Source organism: Phacochoerus africanus, chromosome 9 (genome assembly GCF_016906955.1).
Source record: "Phacochoerus africanus isolate WHEZ1 chromosome 9, ROS_Pafr_v1, whole genome shotgun sequence".
Taxonomy (NCBI): Eukaryota; Metazoa; Chordata; class Mammalia; order Artiodactyla; family Suidae; genus Phacochoerus; species Phacochoerus africanus.
Window position 1 is genome coordinate 2,000,705 of NC_062552.1, and position 20,076 is coordinate 2,020,780.

The 20,076-nt window shown below is 56.6% G+C and overlaps 1 protein-coding gene across 2 annotated transcripts in view; it reads right to left on the reverse strand.

Moving 5' to 3' along the window:
* Positions 1-20,076, reverse strand: part of SLC22A23 (solute carrier family 22 member 23) — a 143,230-nt gene that overhangs the window by 4,139 nt on the left and 119,015 nt on the right. The window contains exons 6-9 of one of the 2 annotated variants that reach the window (XM_047797326.1): positions 14,845-14,947; positions 13,802-14,034; positions 12,379-12,411; positions 11,189-11,312 (exon numbers count right to left, since the gene is read on the reverse strand). In XM_047797326.1, coding sequence (XP_047653282.1) covers positions 11,189-11,312; positions 12,379-12,411; positions 13,802-14,034; positions 14,845-14,947 — 493 coding nt within the window. Of the gene's footprint in view, positions 1-11,188; positions 11,313-11,393; positions 12,259-12,378; positions 12,412-13,801; positions 14,035-14,844; positions 14,948-20,076 lie in introns of those variants that run through there. The other variant, XM_047797327.1, reaches the window with a different exon arrangement.

The window sequence follows — 20,076 nt, forward strand, 5'->3', positions numbered from 1 at the left end:
CTGGGGGTCCTGCACTGGGAGACGAGCCTCCAGAGCATCTGGCTTTGAAGGCCAGCGAGGCTTAAATTTTGAGGTTCGCAAGGATGGGGACAGAGACGCAAAGGGGATGCAGAAAATCTCGTGTGTGCCGGGACTTGAGGCAAAAGCAGAAACTTGAGAGGACCCTGGGCCCAGCCTACCTGCTGGTCTTTAGGGTCTCCTAGGGAGGTGGGGTGGCAGCAGCTCCCCTTGGGGACCTAGGTGCCAGTGGCAGTCGTACATGGGAGCTTCCTACCACGTGGACACTGGTGCTCACGGCCACCACCTTGACTTACTAGTGCCGAGGCCAGGCCCCACCCAACAGCCTGCAGGTGCCAGTGTTGGGACTCCTTGGGCCAAAGAGCTGGGCAGGGACACAGCCCCACCGGCTGCTTAAAGACGTCCTGATCCTACCTTGGCCTCTATGCACACCCCTAGACACAGCCCATCCCACCAGGGGTCCAGGACCCAGTTCCAGCCATCTGTGGGCAGTCACTGCACCCTTTTGCCAGGAAGCCTGTTCTAGCCTCTCCCCCAGGGACCAGACTCTAGACACAAGAAAGCCACAGTTCTGCAGCCTGCAGACCCATCCCGCCTGCAGCGGCCACTGCCAGCTTCCAGACACCTTGGATACCATTCCCAACTGTCAGGAATTGGCTGCTCCCACCAGTCACCTGACACCAGCTTTGGGATCCCTGGGCCCTGCAGCCAGACTCCAGGACCTGGCACTCTGCCTTCCAGTAGCCCAGCACTAACCCCAGGACCCGGCTTCACCCACCAGCGGGGGTGGTCAACAGCCTCATGATCCTCCTGACTCTGACTCCACCACCGGGGAGCCTGCACGAGCCCCGGGGCCTCCTGGGATTCTGCAGTCAGCTGCTTCCTGACCAGGCCCTGCCAACCAGCAGCCAGCAGCCTCCGTACAAGGCAGAGCCTGGCAACGAACCAGACCATCCACAAAACCCGCCGTGACAGAAAGACCCACACGGCCCTCTTGGGGTACCCCCAGACCATAGCTTGGATGACAAGAGGGGAGTGCACTGCTGGGATGCACAGGACACCTCCTACAGAAGAGCACTTCGCCAAGGTTGGGAAATGTATCCAACCTACCAGATACACAGAAATACAGCAAGTCAGACAAAATGAGGTGGCAGAGGAACATGTTCCAAACGAAGAGACAGGGCAAAACCCTGGAGAGGAGTTCTCACTGTAGTGCGACAGGACTGGCAGCATCTTGGGAGCACTCCGAGATGCAGGTTTGATCCCCACCTGGCAGTGGGTTAAGGATCCAGCATTGTTGCAGCTGTGGCTTAGGTTACAACTGTGGCTTGGATCTGGTCCCTGGCATGGGAACTCCACATGCCCTGGGGCAGCCAAAAAAGGAAACAAACACCAGGAGAAGTTAGTGTAGTGCAGACGAGCAAGCTACCTGAGAAGGAGTTCAGTGGGTACTTGTAAAGGCGATCTGAGAACTCTGGAGACTAATGGCTGCACAGAGCAAGAAGTTAGACACTTTCAATGAAGAGAAAATATGCCAAACTGATGAAGACCATAACAACTGAAGTGAGGGCTCAACAGCAAACTAAATGATGTGGAGGAGTGAGTCAGTGAGCTGGAAGACCAAGTAGTGGCCATCGCTGCTGGTGAGCAGAAAAAAAAAGTAAGGGCAGCTGAAGAGACCTCAGGGACATCACACTAGTATCTGCATCACAGGGGTCCCAGGAGGAGCAGAGAGAGGGAGAAAGGGGCACAGAACATATCTGAAGACCTAACAGCTGAAGATCTGGCAAAAGAAACAGACATCCAGGTCCATGAAACATGTAAAGTCTCAAACAGGATCAACCCAAAGAGGCCCACACCAAGACACAGTGTAATTAGAAATGCCCAAAAAATAAGATAAAGAATATTAAAAGCGGCAAAGGAAAAGCAACAACAGGGGAACTCCTATAGGCCACCAGCTGATTTTTCAGTGGAAACTGCAGGCCAGAGGGAAGTGGCAGTTTATTTAAAGTGATGAAAGGGGAAAAACCTACAACCAACCAGGAGTTCTCAGCAAGGCTCGCTCGGATTGAGATTTGACGGGGAGATCAAAAACTTTACAGATAAGCAAAAGCTAAGAGTGTAGTATCACCAAACCTGCGTTACAAGTGCTAAGGATCTTTCCAAGAGGAAATGAAAAGGCCACCACTAGAACAAGAAAATTATGAAATGAGAAAACTAACCAGTAAAGGTTAACATGCAGAAAAGGTAGGAAATCATCCACAAATAAAGCTAGTAGGGAGGTTAAAAGACAAATGCAGTAAAATCATCTATAACCACAATAAGCAATTAAGGGATACACGAAACAATTAGATGTAAAATATGATGTCAAAAACTAATCACAGGAGGAGGAGAGTACAAATGCAGGGTTTTAAAAATGCATTTGCAATTTAAGAGATCAGCAGCTTAAAACATCACATGCATATATATAGACCACTATATAAAAATCTCATAGTAACCACAAGCCCAAAATTTATGATAGATGTATACACAAAAAAGAAAAAGGAATCCAAACATAACACTAAAGATAGTTATCAAATCACAGGAGAACAAAAGACGAGAAAAAAAAAAGTACAAAAACAAACCCCAAGCAATGAACAAAATGGCAGTAAGAACACACGTATAACTACCTTAAATGTAAATGGACTAAATGCTCCAACCAAAAGACACAGTGGTAGAATGGACAGAACCAACAAAAAAACACCTGTGCATATGCTGTCTACAAGAAACACATTTCAGATCTAGAGACACAAGAGACTGAAACTGAGGGGGTGGAAAGAGGTATTCCATGCAAACAGAAATCAAAAGAATGCCAGAGCATAGTAGCAATACTTACATCAGACAAAGTAAAGACTGTTACAAGAGACAACAACATTATGATAAAATGATCAATCCAAAAAGAAGATACAACAATTGGAAATATACATGCAGCCAACATAGGAACACTTAAACAAAGCAGATATTAATAGGAGGGGGAGAAATGGACACTAACACTGTAATAGTGGGGGACTTTAGCACCCCATCTACAATCAATGGACAGATCATCCAGACAGAAAATCAGTAGGAAAACACTGACCTTAAATGACACATTAGACCAGATGGACTTACTTGATACACAGATGTAGAGAGAGCATCCTATTGAAAAGCAGAATACACATTCTTTGCAATTATATATGGAACATTCTTTAGGATAGATTACACACTTGGCCACAAAACAAGCCTCAGTAAATTTAATAAAACAAATCGTTATCAAGCATCTTTTTGACCACAACACTATGGAGTTCCCATCATGGTGCAGTGGAAACGAATCTGACTAGGAACCATGAGGTTGTGGGTTCAATCCCTGGCCTTGCTCAGTGGGTTAAGGATCCAGTGTTGCCATGGGCTGTGGAGTAGGTTGCAGATATGGCTCGGATCTTGTGTTGCTGTGGCTGTGGCAAAGGCTGGCAGCTACAGCTCTGATTTGACCCCTAGCCTGGGAACCTCCATATGCTGCAGGTGTGGCCCTAAAAAGACAAAAAACCAAACCAAAACAAAAAAACCCCACCAAAAATGGAAACAAAAAATCCCCACCATGAGACTAGAAGTCAACTACAAGAAAAATAACCGCAAAAAACAGACACACATGGGGGCTAAACAATGTGCAATAAACAACCAAAGGTCAGTGAAGAAATCAAAGAGGAAATACAAAAAAATACTCAGATGCAACTACATGAAAAATGAAAATACAAAGGTTGAAAACCTATGGGATGTAGTAAAAGCAGTCCTAAGAGGGAAGTTTATAGCAATATAAGCTTGTACCAGGAAATAAGAAAAATCTCAAATAACCTAACTGTACCTTAAAGGAACTAGAGCAAGAAGAACAAAACCAAAGTTAGTAGGAGGAAAAAAATCATAAAAATAAGAGTGAAAATAAAGGAAATAGAGTATAAAAGAGGTGTTCCCCCTGTGGCACAGTGGGATCAGTAGCACCTCTGGAGTAGAGGTTCTATCTCCAGCCTGGCACAGTGGGTTAAAGGATCTGGCATTGCCATAGCTGCAGTGTAGGTTGCAACTGCAGCTCGGATCTGATTCCCGGCCTGGGAGCTCCATATGCCACAGGCATCCAAAAACGGAAAAACAATCAAAAGATCAATGAAACTAAAAGCTTGTTCTTTGCAAAGGCAAGCAAAATTGGCAGACCTTTAGCTAGACTCATCAAGAAAAAATGAGAGAGGGCCTAAATCAATACAACCAAATGAAAAAGGAGAAGTTACAACTGACTCTACAAAAGTACAGAGGACCACGAGACCACTACAAGCAACTATATGCCAATAAAGTGGACGCCCTAAAAGAAACGGACGAATTCTTAGAAAGGCACAACCTCCCAAGACTGAACCTGGAAGAAACGGAAAACACGAACCGATCAGTTACCAGTAAAAAGCTGCGTAAGTAAGTAAACCTCCACAAACTGAAAAGTTCAGGACTTGATGGCTATGCAGGTGAATTCCACTTAACAGTCTTCCTTCTGAAACTGTTCCCAAACATTACAGAGGAAGGGATACTTCTGGACACATTTGATGAGGCCAGTATCACCCTGGTACCAAAACCAGACAAAGGTATCACCAAGAAAGAGATTTACAGGCCAGTAACACTGATGAACTTAGATGCAAAAATCTATGCAAAACCAAAATATTAGCCATCCACATCCAACAATACATTAAAAGGACCATACACCATGATCAAGTGAGGTGTATCCCAAGAGATGCAAGGATTTTTGACTATCCACAAATCAGTGTGATACACACCACATCACTGACAAACTGAAGAAAACACATGGCCATCTCAATATATGCAGAAAAAGCTTGACAAAATTCAACTCTGATTTATGACAAAAACTCTCCAGAAAGTGGGCATAGAGGGAACATACCTCAACATAATAAAGACCACATATGACACCACACCTAACATTCTCAGTGGTGAAAAGCTGAAAGGATTTCTGCTAAGATCAGGAACAAGACAATGAGGTCAACTCCTGCCACTTCTATTCAACATAGTTTTGGAAGCTGTAGCCCATAGCAATCAGAGAAGAAAAAGACTCCAAAATGGAAAAGAAGTAAAACGGTCATTGTTTGCAGGTGACATGATGCTATACATAGAATGTCTCAAAGATGCTACCAGAAAACTGCTATAGCTCATCACTGAATTCGGGAAGGTTGCAAGATACAAAATTAACACACAGAGGTCTGTCCCTTTTCTATACACAAGCAGCAAACTATCAGAGAATTTAAGGAATTAATCCCATTTACCACTGTATCAAAAAGAATAAAATACCTGGGCATAAGTCCGCTCAAAGAGGTAAAAGACCTGTACTCGGAAAACTGTCCCTAATGAAAGAAACCAATGAACTACACAAACAGATGGAAAGACACACCATATTCTTGGTCTGGAGGAATCAATAGTGTCAAGATGACAGTATCACCCAAGGCAAAATCTACAGGTGGAATGCAATCCCTATCAAAACACCAAGGGCTTTTTTCACAGAACTGGAACAGATACTTTAAATATTTGTATGGAAACACAGAAGATCCTGAAGAGTCAAAACAATCTTGAGAAAGAAGAATGGAGCTACAGGCGCCCTGACTTTAGGCTATACTGCTAAGCTATGGTAGTCCAAACAGTTCGGTACTGGCACAAAAGCAGACACACAGCCCAATGGAACAGCACAGAAAGCCGAGCCATAAATCCACGCCCTTATAGTCCACTTTAGTTATTAACTACTCTATGACGAAGGAGGCAAGACTATGCGGTGGAGAAGGAACAGCCAAGACGTCTTTTCTGGAACACCCAGGGCACACACTGGGGTATGCTGCAGGTCACCCTGGCTCCCGGGCAGGAGGCTGCTCGGCGGGAATGGGGCAGGTGGGTGGGGTCACCTGTACCACGAGCAGTGCAGCTGACTCCACTGGAAGGTGAACGAACGGCACCCAGGAGAGGTGTCCATCCTTCCCGGGAGCCACGGGATGCTGCAAGGGACAGACGGGGTGTGGGCCATAAAGGTATGTCCCCGGGCCTTTGAAACCAGCGGGACATGGTTTTCTCTGAAACCGCCCCGGTGTCTGCCAGCCTTCCTGCGACTAAGTGGGTGGCGCCGACGAGCACGACAGGCTGCCTCACTCGGTGCACAGGGAGGGGCCCGGCCCACCAGGGAGGCCACACAGGAGGAGCAGGCCTCCCTCAGGCCCAGGTGACCTGTCACGAGTGGATGCCTTAGGCTAGCGCGGCCCGTCAGAGGAGGTGACCTGGGTCTCATTCACGGCGGGATTCGATGGCTTGTTTTGAAGAAGCACCCGCACACGTGCGTGTATGAAAAACGCTGTATGCGGACACAAGCCTGTGGGGTAGGCACGTACTTTTACGTCTCCACGGATGCCATCCCGAGCTGCAGCAGTGACAACGCCAGGTTCTGAACCTGCTGAGCCGCAAGAGAACTCCCCTGCTTGGTGGTAAGGCGCTGACCTCCTTTCTCTCCCTGCAGATGCGGGCGGGTACACTAGCTGCTTTCCTCCAGGCGGTCACCAGAGGGCAGCAGAGCCCACGTTTAAATAGGCGAGCGGGCCAGGTGGCCCGGGGGCTTTAGGAGTAACGTTGCCTGAATGACTTCGGGGATAGAAAGATAGGTATTCAGTTCTAAGGACCCCTGAGAAGGCGCAAGCTTCAATTAAGAATTCCGGACTCGTCCTGTCATCCTTTTAAACACGCGAACATCTGCATCTTGAACACAGACGAAGAACCTGCCGTTTTTCACCTCCTGCTTCATCTTGCTCAATCTGTCTTTACTCCCATTCTGTGAAGTTGAGGATTAGCAAATTTCTGCCAGTTTTCACAGAAAGAAATGTCACTGCCAAAAATACTCAGGTAGGAATAACTAACTATACTGTCACTTAGTGGGACACACACTCTGTGACACCCCCCGCCCCCCCACCGCCCGTGACAAGGCCCTCGTGACTGGTCTCATTCTGGGCCAGAGATGAGCCCGGCTGAAGGACGTGCCTGAGGCCGCGCAAGACCGCAGGCTCCCCTTGCATTAAAGGCCGGAGTCTTAGGCTCTGGGACATGTCCTGCCCACTTTGGCTGTCCCGGGTCCTGTTTGTCCCCATGCTGCTGTCTCACGGTGAGGACTGGGCCTCAGGTCACTCACGAGATTCTGTTATAAACACACACACTCATGTGTATGTTACTTTTTAGGGCTGCACGTGCAGCATGTGGAGGTTCCTGGGCTAGAGGCGGAATCAGAGCCACAGCTGCCGGCCTACACCACAGCCACAGCAATGCGGGATCCCAGCCACTTCTGTGACCTACACCACCGCTCACTGCAATCCTGGATCCTTAACCCACTGAGCGAGACCAGGGATCGAACCCGCGTCCTCGTGGATACCAGTCGCGTTTGTCTCCACTGTGCCACGATGGGAGCTCCCTCTATACGTCTCTTTTGAGACATAAGTTTTGAAAGGAGTTAAACAATCCCACAGGTCACATTATACCCAAGCTGCCTCCGTCCCTGCTGCCCGTTCCTGAGGCAGGTTTAGAGCAGTGACAGCAAGCGGGTTCCATCCGGGGTGGCAACAGGGAGTGGTCAGAGGAAGGTCCCAGAGAAGACAGGTTCCTGGAAAGAAGATTCTAGGAGGAGGAGTTGGGGTGCCCAGGGGAGGGAAGGGCTTGGATGGAGGAGGGGTGACAGCCAGGGCTCAGCACAAAGGAGACAAAAGCAAGAACAAGCAGATGGGACCTAAGTAAACTTAAAAGCTTTTGCACAGCAAAGGAAACCACAGACAAGACAAAAAGACAACCTACGGACTGGGAGAATGCATCTGCCAACGAGGTGACTGATAAGGGGCTAATATCTAATATATACATGCACACACAGCTCAACATAAAAAAAGATTACAACATTGGCAGAAGAACTGAACAGGCATTTTTTTCCAGACAAGAAATGCAAACGGCCAACAGGAAAAGATGCTCATTCTCGCCCATCATCAGGGAAATGCAAATCCAACCCCAGTGAGGTACCACCTCACACCAGTCAGAACGGCCATCACTCGTTAAGTCTACAAATAACAAAAGCTGGAGAGGGTGTGGAGAAAAGGGTCCCCCCCCCACACAGCTGGTGGGGATGTGAACTGGTCCACCCACTATGGAGAGCAGCATGAGAGTCAAGAAACAAACTAGAGTCACCATGTGACCCAGCAAACTCCACTCCCGGGTATACATCTGAAAAACACAAAAGCGAGTTTGAAAAGATACATGCAGCCCAAGTCTCACAGCATGATTTACAGTAGCCAAGATGTGGAACCACCCACGTGTCCCTCAACAGATGAGAGGTTAAAGAAGACGTGGTACCTAGATACAACGGGATACTACGCAGCCATAAAAAAGAATGAAACGAGGCCGTCTGCAGCAGCATGGACGTACTGGGAAGGGTGCTAAGTGAAACAAGCCAGACAAAGACAGCTACTCTTTGTATCTGTGTGCTGTTGATATATGGAATCTAAAGCAAGCCAGTGAAGAGAACAGCAAAGGAGCGGACTCAGAGGACAGAGTAGCAGTGACCTGTGGGGAGGGCAAGACAGGTGCAGGGGACGAAGAGGCGCAGACTCGTGGGTATAAAACGCGCTAAAGGATGTACATCATGCGGACACAGCCACGGCCTTAGAATAACTGCAGATGATATAGTAAAACCTTCTACAAATTGTGAATCACTGCGTTGGGCACCTGAAACTTACATTGTGTATCAGCGACACCTAAACAAAGAAAAAAGCCCCACAGCCAGGCCCAGAGTTGCTTGTCTGTCACCAGCACCTGCCTGCTCACTTTGTGAGGGACGGAAAGCATTCAGGCCTCAGGGGATCTGCCTGCAGCTCCCCGGTGACACTGGGCCGCACACCAGGTCCCCCAACTGCCTCCACATCAGCCAGGATCCACACTTCTGCCGAAGCCAAAGCGGGGCCTGGAGGGCCACCGGCTCCTGAGGCTACAGGTGTGCATGTGAGAAGCACCTGCTGGACCCAGAGGCCACCAGCAGGGCGGCCCCTCCGGGAAGAGCGGTCGTCCTCGGACAGCCGATGGCCTTTGTGCAAGGGTTCTTATCCCCCGGTAGCTTTGCGTTAGGCCTTAACCTCTGCTACTGTTCTTGTTCAGAAGGTGTGTTCTTCACATGGGCTAATTTTATACTAGGAAACGAGAGCTCGCAGGTCCAAGCTTCTCCTGGTTCATCGTGAGAAGTGGGGGGAGGGCGGGAAGGCCATCTCCGCCCCAGCGGCTCTGGGGGACGGTCCCTGAGTGGACGTGCAGGAAAGAGGGAGGGCGAGGAGGCTGTCCAGCCGGGGTATGGGGCGGGGGGACCTTCTGGCAACATCAGGAGGTCGTCTGTCCCCACGGGAGACCCTGACCTCTTCCTTTGCAACTACAGGCATCGCCGAGGGTCAGGTGTTTCCTAGTGTGTCATCCTAGCTGCTGGACCTGTTACATTTCTGTCCTCAGGAGAATCTTCCCAGGTCTACACTGGCGAGGAAAAGGGCACCTCGCTTCCCCGAGTTTCGCTCGCTAAGCCAAGTCTGGTGATGACAAATGAGGCCTGCTCAGGGGCCGCCTCCCCGAGAGACAGGACCACACAGAGGTCTGACCTTGACGGCTGCTCTCCTGAAGGGCTCCTCCTTGCTGGGCTCCTCTGTAAAGGAGGTATTTAACTGGGCAAGGGAAGACGGGGCTGCCGGCTGCCTGGGCCCTCGGCAGCGTCCAGGCTTCCGCCTCACAACCGGGTTAAGCAGCGGGTTGAACCAGACTGCATCACTCGCATGTCATTGCTTTGTGCTTAAATACACAATTCCCTGGCATTTGTTCCAGGGGTACGGGCAGCCTTTGGGCGTGGCTGTGCTGTAAGAATCCTGGAGAATGAATCAAAGTGCGGTCACGTGACTTGTACCGGGGCCGGGGGGGAAGGGCTGGACGGGGCACTCGGGGTGGGCACACAGGATGGGGCAGCGAGGTCCTACCTACAGCCCGGGAACTGCGCTCAGTGTCCTCTAATAAAGCATCACGGGAACAGAAGGATGTACACACACCCGAGTCACGGAGCCGCCCAGCAGGAGGTAACACAGCGCCGTCGTCGCTGCGCTTCGGTACAAGTTTCTAAGAAAGGAGGCCCCCGAGGTCTCCTGTCGCTCGCCTCCCGCCCGCGCCCGCCTTGGCTCAGAGCCCTTCTGGCGCCGAGGGGCCGAGATCATCCACCTTGGGTGACCCACCTGGAGCTGCACTGGCTGCTCCTTGTCCCCGGGGGGAGGCCAGGCTGGCAGGGTGTCCCCGGCCGGCTTCGGGGCTGCGAGGTCGCCACCCCCACAACTGTGCTGTCACACGGCGGGCGTGCTGGACAAGCTCGTGACGCTCCCGCGGCAGGTTCGGGAGCGCGTTGGAAAGTCACGTCCGTCAGTAACCAGGGCCGTGACGTGACCGAGGTGAAGTGACGCCTCTCACAGGAAGGAAAACCTTCCACGGCACTCAAACCTCCACCGCACCCAAGGGCCTGTACACCGTGCGCGGGACGGTGCCCCACGGCCAAGGCGAAGCGGCTGCGCCCCAGAGACACGGGCGCCCCACCCATGAGCCCGGGCGCCGGTCTGTGCCCTGGGCCTCTGCTCGGCGCACGGTCGGTTCCCCGTGAATACCTGTCCCCCGATCTCAGCGACGTCAAGGCCTTCCTCTGGATGCGTGACACTGGCTTCTCAGGCCAGCAGAAGCCAAGCCCTTTCTACCCCCCTGCCCCCACCACCTGCCAGGCTCTTCACTGGGCTCTGGAAGAGTGGACAGCGTGGGCATAAACTCAGTGAGCCCCGACTTGGCTCTGTGCAGGGCCGGCTGCGGCTCGTGCCCCCCGAGCCCCCTGTACCCCGTTCCTCCAGCTGCCCAGACGGGACCCGGGCTCCAGCTCTCCCCTGACTCTCCACGCCCCGGGGGGCAGGGGGGGACGCCCATCTGGAAGCTGACTCCAGAGGCCAGGGCTGGTGGCTGGTCCACGGGCACCCTGCCAGATGGGCCTCCCCTGACCCCGTGGCCTCGGAAGACCCCCACCCCCACCCCAGGCAGCCCTGCCACGCACCTTATCACTGTGGGGGTGATCTCCGCGCAGAAAAACACGCTGAGGCTCCCTGCCGCGTGGGAGGCGAACATGCCCACGATGGAGAAGGTGACGGAGAACTTGTCCTTGACACTGTCACTCATTCCTGGGGGAGGGGCGGTGGCCGTGAGGCGGGCAGAGGGGAGGGGGCGCTGGGGCGGAGGGAGCAGGGGGAGGGAGCAGATGGCCTGGTGCTCCCTCCCCCTCCCCCCTCCCAGGTTCAAGGTGCAGACCGGGTGCTCGGGCCGCATGGGGGGGACCAGCCTCCGTCGAGTTCCCATGAGTCCCCGTGGGTCCTGAATGTGGGCTGGGGCCGAAAGCCAGAAGCCAGAGCCCAGAGAAGAGGGAGGCTGGTGGTCTCCCCGAAGCCACAGCGACGGGCTGTCCCGCCGTGGGGTCGGCTCCAGAGGGAGGTCTCTGACCCCGGAGAGCCTGGCCGTCCTGGCCACAGGCCTGACCAGTCCAAGCCCAGGGACAGAGCACCTGGGCTGAATTTAGGGGAAGGAAACGCAACCCCAAGAGAACGTAGGGGTCCGGAGGGAAAGCGCTTGACCAGTTCAAGCCCCTCGCCTGGGGCCCGGGTCTGACCTCACACCCACGCGGCGTTAGGCAGAGCGTGGCGAGCTGCCAGGGCCACACGCTCGGGGCGCAACTCAGCTCCCCGCAAGGAGCATCGTGCGCCCCAGCTCTGCCTCGAGGGCTTGGCGCCTGGGGGGTCAGGCCGGGCTCGAGCGCAGCTGCGTTGCGTGCAGGGCAGCAGCTCTGCCGTCCCCGCGGCGGAGAGCAGGGGGCTTGCGGGCTGCACAGGCGGGGATGGCAGCTTCCCCAGGTGGTGCGATCAGCCAGATCCCCCTCGGCCTGTGCCTGAGACCCTGCGTCACAGCAGGTGCCACTGGGCTGTGCCGAGCACCATGCCAGGGGAAGGGGGGCGGCATGCCAGCTGGGTGCGAGCAGCATGGGGGACACGAGCCGGACTTTCTAGAGGCAGGAGGGGCAGAGGGTACAAATGGAGACGTGCAGTGTCCAACCTACGGCCAACTTCAGCTGCAACTCTTGGGGCGTAAAGTGGGAGAGAGAGGAAAGGGAAACCACAGGTCTGTGAGTCTTTGTGGAAACGCCGTTTGGGTGCAATAAAAAGACGATAGAGCCTGGCTCGCTAGTTCGGGGCTCACCTGAATCTGGATGCTGGCTGTACTTGCCGATCACTGGGCCGGAGACGGCGGGCGAACGCGAGGGTCGGGGAGGGAGAAGAAAGCACGTCAGGATGGAAGCTACGACCACGAGCTTCCCCGGGGCTGGTTTCTAAGCGAACCCCCTCCAGGACCAGTGGGGTGGCCTTGCTGCCGTCCCGCCAGGCCCACCTAGGGAGCACGGCTGATGCCACCAGGGGGCAGAGGGGAGGGGCAGGGCACGGGTGTGAGGGAGGGTCCTGGGCGTCAGGGCTGGCACTGGGCCAAATGGAGCCCTTCTGTTCAGAATAGGGGACGACAGCCCCTGGGAGCAGAGCCCAGGCCCGGTGCGTGTCCTCAGTCACTGACGTCACCGCCGGTGTGTGCTTGGGGCACCAAGCATGGTACAGACCTGGCAGATGGCATCCTCGTGCCCTCCCAGCATGGTCCCCACAGCGCCCAGTCTCCTGGGCATCCCTGCTCAGGGACCGAGGGTGGCTGGGAGCCTTGGGGCGGCTACTCCCTGCACGTCCAGCTGAGCCTGGGGGCCGGGAAAGGCTCCCTGGGGAGAGAGACCCCCCCAGGTCACAGCTGATGCTGATGGGTCTCCCAGCAGAGATGTACAACCCCCCAGGAGTGCCCGGGTCAGGAGATGGCCCCTGCACCTGACACTGGCTGCTCCAGAGTCCAGTTTGCATAAGGAGGCCGAGAAGGTGCTCAGTCCCTCCCCCTCTTCCTCGGTTCAGATGCTCACTCCCCACCCAGGACATCACGCAGACCCGACGTCCGGGGGGGACTTTTGCTTTCTCAGCAGCTCTGACCTAATTCTGGCAGCTCGGAGGGAGGGGACCACCGAGCCCATGGGGACAGTCCCGGGTGAGAGGAGGCTGGGTGCCCTGCTGGCTCCTGCCCTGCTCTGGTGGGCAGGTACCTGGGCTCGGCCCACAGGCACGGGGGCGACTTTTTACTCAGCAGGAGCTGCACTGAGCTGGCCTCTCAGAGCTGGATGGGCTGCTCAGACCGTCTAGCTTTTGTTTAAATTCTTTTTTAACATTTGCTGAGAAACTGTGGTCCCAAGAGCAGCCGATAAACTCGGCAATGTCTACTGAAAAGCTGGGTCCCAGAGCGGGAGTGTCACAGGTGCTCTCCCTGGTTTCACACCAGAGAAAAGTCCTTTGTTCTTGGTCCTGTGGTGCGTCACAGAGGGACAGCGTGGCTGCCAGGGGGTCATGTCCACCAGGAGTGCCAGGGAGAACTGGGGTCAGGGTGGGGAGGAAAGACCCCACACTCGGGGCAGCGGCCCCGCGTTCCAAGAAAGCCCATCCTTCCCAAAGCAGCTTCCTTGGCTCTTGGTCTCCGGAGAGCAGCTGGGGTCCCTGAAAGCGGTCCATGTCCCCAGCGCCCACCCGCCTGCAGCCCCACTCACGGTTGAGCAGCCCGAGCTGCAGGAGCGAGGCCAGGGCGGTGAGAATCATGAAGAGCAGCAGGCCTCCCCGGCGCCCCAGGACCCCGACCACCAGGCACATGGCCAGGCAGGATGCCAGGGCGATGCCCGCCGCCGTGTAGTAGTCGGCATAGAAGTTCTCCAGCAGCGGCACCTTCACCTCGTGGCCCATCATGCTGCGGGCGAAGCAGTGGTGGATCCCGAAGCCGGTTAGCCTGCGGGCACATGGACCATGGGGCCGCCGCCTCCTGGAGCCCCGCGCCCAGGGTCCAGGAGCAGGGCAGCAGGTTGGAAGGTTGCAGGAGCCGTGAGACAGAATGGAACGCGGAGAAGACCCCGGGAAAGGGACCGCAGGGTCACCTCCTCCACCGTGGCCTTAGTGGTGGGCATGGGTGAAAAGCAGGGACCCTCTGTTCAAAGGGTATCTCTCAGGGACGCCATCTGATGACCTCTGGCCCTGAGGGGGGGCCCTCCCTAGGCAGCAGGAGGGGCAGGGTTCCTGCGCTGAGAGTCAAGGCCAAGGTGAGGCCCACACTGAAGCCGCTGGGCTATTGGGAAACGCTGTGAGCCACGGGCAGCCGGGACGTGTGTTCCGCAGTGGGGGGGGGCCTCTGGGGTAAACTCCGGGGCTCACACTGGGAGGCAGGGGTGCTCCACCACCCACAGCAGCCTCGGGGCGGGGTTCTGCGAGTGCCAGCTCCACGCAGGGAGCAAGGACCTGTCCCACTCCCGCCCCCAGGGTCTCACAGTCTGGTCCTAAGGACTTGAGTCTGGGGGCGCGAGCAGCACGCAGGCAAGACGCTGGGCTGCGAGGGGCTGGCCGGGCCCCAGCTGCCCCGAGGCGGGGGGGGGGGGTCCGGATCTTCGTGCCCTTGTAACCCCCCCCCAGACACCGGGGCTCCTCACTCACTCAGGCCCCTCACCCACCCAGGGCGGGGCCAAGAGCGAAGCAGGGAGCAGGTGGCGCCGGCGCCTCCCCCGCCCCCTCCCCCTCGCGCCGTCGCGCCTGCGCGTCCAGGACTCACGAGTTCACACACAGGACCACGATGTTTTTCCACAGGTTCCGGGTTCCCACCACCTTCACGATGCAGACCTTCTTGGGCCTTCGGGAAAGCTCCTTCTCCAGCTCTGCAGAGAATGGGCCGTGAGCGCCGCAGGCAGGCGGCCCCGCCCGCCCCGCGCCTGGATGCGTGGCCTCTGGCAGCAGCAGAAGGGCGGGGTGCGTTTCGGGCTGGGGTGGGGTCTGCCCCCCCCCCCCCGCCCCCGAGGTAAAACGCGCTCAGAGACACTGGCTGTGCAGGTGCCACGGTCCCCGGGCCTGCAGGGAGCCAGGCCTTTCCTGGGAGCTGGCAGGACACAGGCAAACCAGCCACCCACGGGGGCTCCCACTGCTCTGCCTGAGCGGGACCCAGAGGCGGAGGCTGGCGGGGACAGGCTCTCTTCCCAAGAGCCACCCTCTGCTCTGCTCCCCACTCAGTGGCCGGAGCGCCTGAGGCCGCTTCCTCTGCACCTGCCCCTGCAGTGCCCACATCTTAGAGACGCATGAGGTAGAGTGAACACGTATGGCACACGCACCTCCGTGTGCGCTGAAGTGAACGGAGCTGAGTAAGACGGATGGGGTTTCGGCTCAGGTGACGTGACCGACATGTCACACGGCGGAGCTGGGGCTCAGTCAGCTTAGACGGGACCTCAGGGCCCCCGGTTGGCGGGGTGCGGGGGGTTGTGGACGGGGGTGGGGGGCCGACCCCAAAGTTCAACAGGGAGGGTCCAACAAGGGGACCTGGGGGCCTCCTGGAGTCTGTGAGCAGAAACGCGCACCTTGGGCCTCCGAGTCCGCCCCCACTGTGTGTCCTCAGGGAGTGACCCCTTCTCAAGGGCCAGAAAAAGGAAACGTAACCATCAGATGTCAAGGCCGAAGGAAGCAAGAAAAGACTGGAACGTCGGGGTCCAGAGGCAACGGGTGTGTGGGGAGCAGGCGGTCCTGGGCAAGGTGGTGGGGCGGCGTCATGGGGGGACTGGGGCCGCCCCCTCCAGGCTGACAGCTGGGCAGCCGTGGCCACTTCCCAGTCATGACATTACACCGGGGAGGCTGGCTGAGGGGCTTTCAAAATCCTGTGCTGTCTGCAACTTTGCTGTGACCCTAAGGCGAATCGAAGACAAGGCCACTAAAAAAAAGTGCTGCGGCGGGAAGGCCTGGGGGGGAGGGGCTGCCTCAGGAGGGGCCCCGGAAGCAGACCCGGCGGGGACACTGGGTCCGAGCCGAGTCCCGCCTCCCAGGTTCAACTCCCTTCTACCCCCTTCCCGCTGTCCAATGGCAAGAGGGCCACCACCCGCACTTGTTACGTCAGAATGAGAACGAGGGTTTTTAGGGACTTCCCGGTGTGGCTCAGTGGAAATGAACCCAACTAGTATCCAGGAGGACACGGGTTCAATCCTTGGCTCCACTCAGTGGGTTAAGGATCTGAAATTTCCATGAACTGTGGTGTAGCTCACAGATGTGGCTTGGATCTGGCGTGGCTGTGGCTGTGGCTGTGGTGCAGCTCTGATTCAACCCCTAGCCTGGAAACTTCCGTAGGCTGCATGGGTGGCCCTAAAAAAAAAAAAAAAAAAAAAAAAAGAAAGAAAAATAGATTTTTTAACCATAAGAGTTTAGAAGTTTTTATTTAAGAAATGTTTGGATCAGTGTCACCAGCTGGGACATAGAGGGGAGAAGGGAAAGCCTTGCCTACGTCTGAAGGATACCACACCACCTGTTTCGAGAACTTTCTTCCTTCCCAGTATTTAGGTGCGGCGATGAGGCCCGTGCACAGGCCAGATTGGCTGGCATGCTGGTCATCCCTCTGTGGACCTCTCAGCTCCTGAGGTCTTCCTTCCTGACCCTTAGCACAGAGGGGCTAATCCCATTTACAGACACGGTCCCCCCCCCCCGCCCCCCCTGCCGGTTAAAACACTAAAACCGTTTTAACGAGCCTGGAACCATCACAGTGAACAGATGACGGTGACCCCGTGATCTGAGCATCCTCCCCTGCTGCAAAACTGGGCAGGAACTCGTACCACAACCTATGATCACTTGCTCACCATGGAAGTCTTCCAAGAGCAAAAATTAAATGTCCATTAGCATTTCATAGAAGTTTCTTTTTTGTCATATGGCCCAAACGTAACTCCAGATACACCCAGCATATGAAATAGACATTGGGGAAGCTGGAGCCATTGGAATTATGGCCTGAGCTTGTTTTTAAAGCAGTAAACTCTGGAGCCCAAACCGTAGTCCCAGAGATAACTGCATGACACTAAGTGGAATTACACGAACCCGTCTGGGGGTGTTTGTGCTTTGTCTCTGTCACGGGCACCACAGCCTCCCAACCACAACACAGAACTTTCTCAGCACCAGGTCTGTGCTGGGACGAAACCCCACGGCCCTGAGCACAAGAAACCCAGCACCGCACCCGCAGGACTCCTGCTCCTGGGGAAGGATGCCAAGTCTGGGGAAGAAGGATGGAGCCAGAGAGCTGTCAGCGCCCACACATGGCACATGAGCTGATGCTCGTGGGAAAGACGCTGAGAGCGACAGACACTCAGGTGTTCAAAGATCTACAGTGATTCAGCTGCAAACACCACGCAGGAAACCTGACACGTGCAAAGACCAAGATCGCTTTAAAAGAGGAAAGGAAAATTCTGGAATGCCGGGTTTTCTTCCAGCATGAATCCAAGGTTGAGATGCACTGACAGGGCAGGCCGCCCCCCCGCCTGAGACACGAATCCACCCAGACGTGGCAGATGCACTTAGCCTTCCTGACTGCAGGAGTCGGGATTCACTTATTGCGTAGATGTGTGCGGACAGCCTGCTGCGTGTCAGGTGTGCTGATTTGGCCGCCCTGCTGGGTGGACACAGGCCCGGCCCCGCCAGCGTGGCTGGTGACAGGCCTGGTGAGCAGCACACAGGTCCTTGGCTCCTGTGGTCCTCACTCGGCTGCGGGTGTGGGGCAAAGCGCCTGCTGCTAGGACAAGCATCAGTGGGGGGCTGAGCTGGGCCTGGGGAGATGGGCTGACCTGGTCTCCCAGGAGCGGGTGACAGGACACAGCTGCGTGCCTGGGGGGAGGGCTGGCGGAGGGGCGGGGCCTGCTGTCCCCAGGGTCTCAGGGCGGCCTGGGGACTTGGCCGAAAGTCCCTGCGGGCAGGTGGTGCTGGTGGGTGTGGGGTGGTGCCAGCGAGGATGGCGTCGGGCAGGGGAGAGTCTGGGTAGGGCACGGGGACTGGGATGAGCTGGTGGGGACTGGCTCAGATGACAGGAAGAGGGCTCCAAGCAGGAAGCCAGGCCTGCGGATAGAGGTGCAGGCGGCTGGTTCGGAGGAAACCGCTGCCTCTCCCACTGCCAGGGGGCAGAGGCCCAGAGGCGGGAGAGCCGTGGGCCCGGGGTGCGAGCGCATGACACGCCTGCCTTGCGACGGGGAGAGGTCACCGTGCTACCTGCCTCCAGCCCAGAAGCTGACCCCACCCGACTCTGGAGCAAGGAAAGAGAGGAAGATGCACTATCACGTCCCATGAAGAGGAGGGAAGGGGTTTCTCCCAGAGTCTGAACCCGCGAGCGGCAAAGCGGGCTCAACCAGGGTCACGCCGGAGACAAAGGGCATGGCGGCTTAAGAGCACCGACCAGCTACCGGCTGGGCCTGGACAAGGCTGGGCAAGACAGTGGACACTCCAAAATGAGCAGGTGTGACCCACAGGTGCAAGGTGCACTCCCCCCACCCCCCGCCAGCCACGCTGGAACCTCAGTCCCTCTTTGCTCTGAAGCAGCACAGGGCAGCTGCTTCTGCTGGGCCTCCGGCTCAAGCCCCGGCTCTGCTGCTTGCCAGCTGCGTGACCTCTGACGAGACGCTCGAGCGCTCCGCCTCAGTGTCCTCATCGGCAGGTGGGGACAATGGGGTACCTCGCAGCACCACAGCACTGCTGGGGGGCAACAGACTCATACACGTGAAGCGCCTGGGACTAAACACGTTCACATTTGCAGGCCGTCGAGGAAATGACATGACGGACACAGGCCCTCCGCAGGGATCAGCCTATTTACCTCCACGGCTGCCAGGGACGGTGGCAGGGGGCGGAGGGGGGCAGGCCCGGCTCCTGGCCCCGGCCTCCTTCGTTCCAGGGCTGGGCAGCCCCTCCCGCAGCCCCACTGCCTGCCCCCCCGGGTCCTGGGCAGGGACACGCCCCAGCCGGGCAGCAGCAGCATCGGGCGAGCGTCTACTGACATGAGCCTGGATCTTCTGATAAGAAGCGATTCCAGGAGCCCTTCCCGGCCAGCGAGCCCCCGCGTGCTCCTCCCCCGTCGTGAACAGGGACCTCAGGCCCTGCGCACCCGCCAGCTCGCCAGGCTCCCCCAGCGCCCAGCACGGTGGCTCGCCAGCCACGCTGCCCCCACCCGGCGGGGGGGCTCACCACGGTCCCTGCCCCTGACGTCAGGTTCACCTCTCCCCGCATGCCTGCCCCCCAGAGCAGGGCTGTGCCTGTCCCCTTCCTGCTCTAGGACAGGGCCTGGCCATGTGGCGTCTGGCAGATCTCTGCCGGAGGGAAGTTCAGATCCAGGAAACAGGACGAAGGTCTATGGATTATTTTCCTGGGGAAGCTCCTGACGGCACCAGCCTCGCGGGGGCCTGGGCTGGGCAGTGGGTCAGGGTGGGGGGGTGGCTTTTCAAAGGAGGGCCACACACCACGTGAGTCTGAACCACTTCCGGTGCTTATTAAACATGCAATTTTCAGGGTTCATTCCAAGCTCTACTGGCTCAGAATTTCCGGGTGCTGGGAGGGCCCAGGAGTTTGGATTTGAACGACCTCCCACTGAGGGGGGGGGGTCTGATCAAGTTTGGGGGATGCTCCTGAAACACACATTCTCTAGATCCAAATGCCCCAGCCTGTTCAGATGCCCAACCAGTAGGTCCCGACACACAGACACAGCGGCTCTTGGAAGGTCCTACTTGGGGGAGAGGGAGGGAGAGCCAGCACCCTGGCAGGCTGTCGGGCCATGTGCCAGGCGTGGGTTCGGCCTCCAGGTCCCCGAGGTCACCCCGCTCTCTGGATTTGGACTTGATCACATTCCGAGTCCGGGGGGCGGGGTTGGGGGTGGGCGGCGACTGTCATGGGAAGTTAGCTGAGGGGCTGCTGTTTGGCAGGACAGAGCCGACACACCAGGGGCATGTTGTGGGGTGTGGCCCAGTCCCGGGGGGGGGTGCCCCCGGCCTGGTGGGGCCGTGGGTTCCCAGGG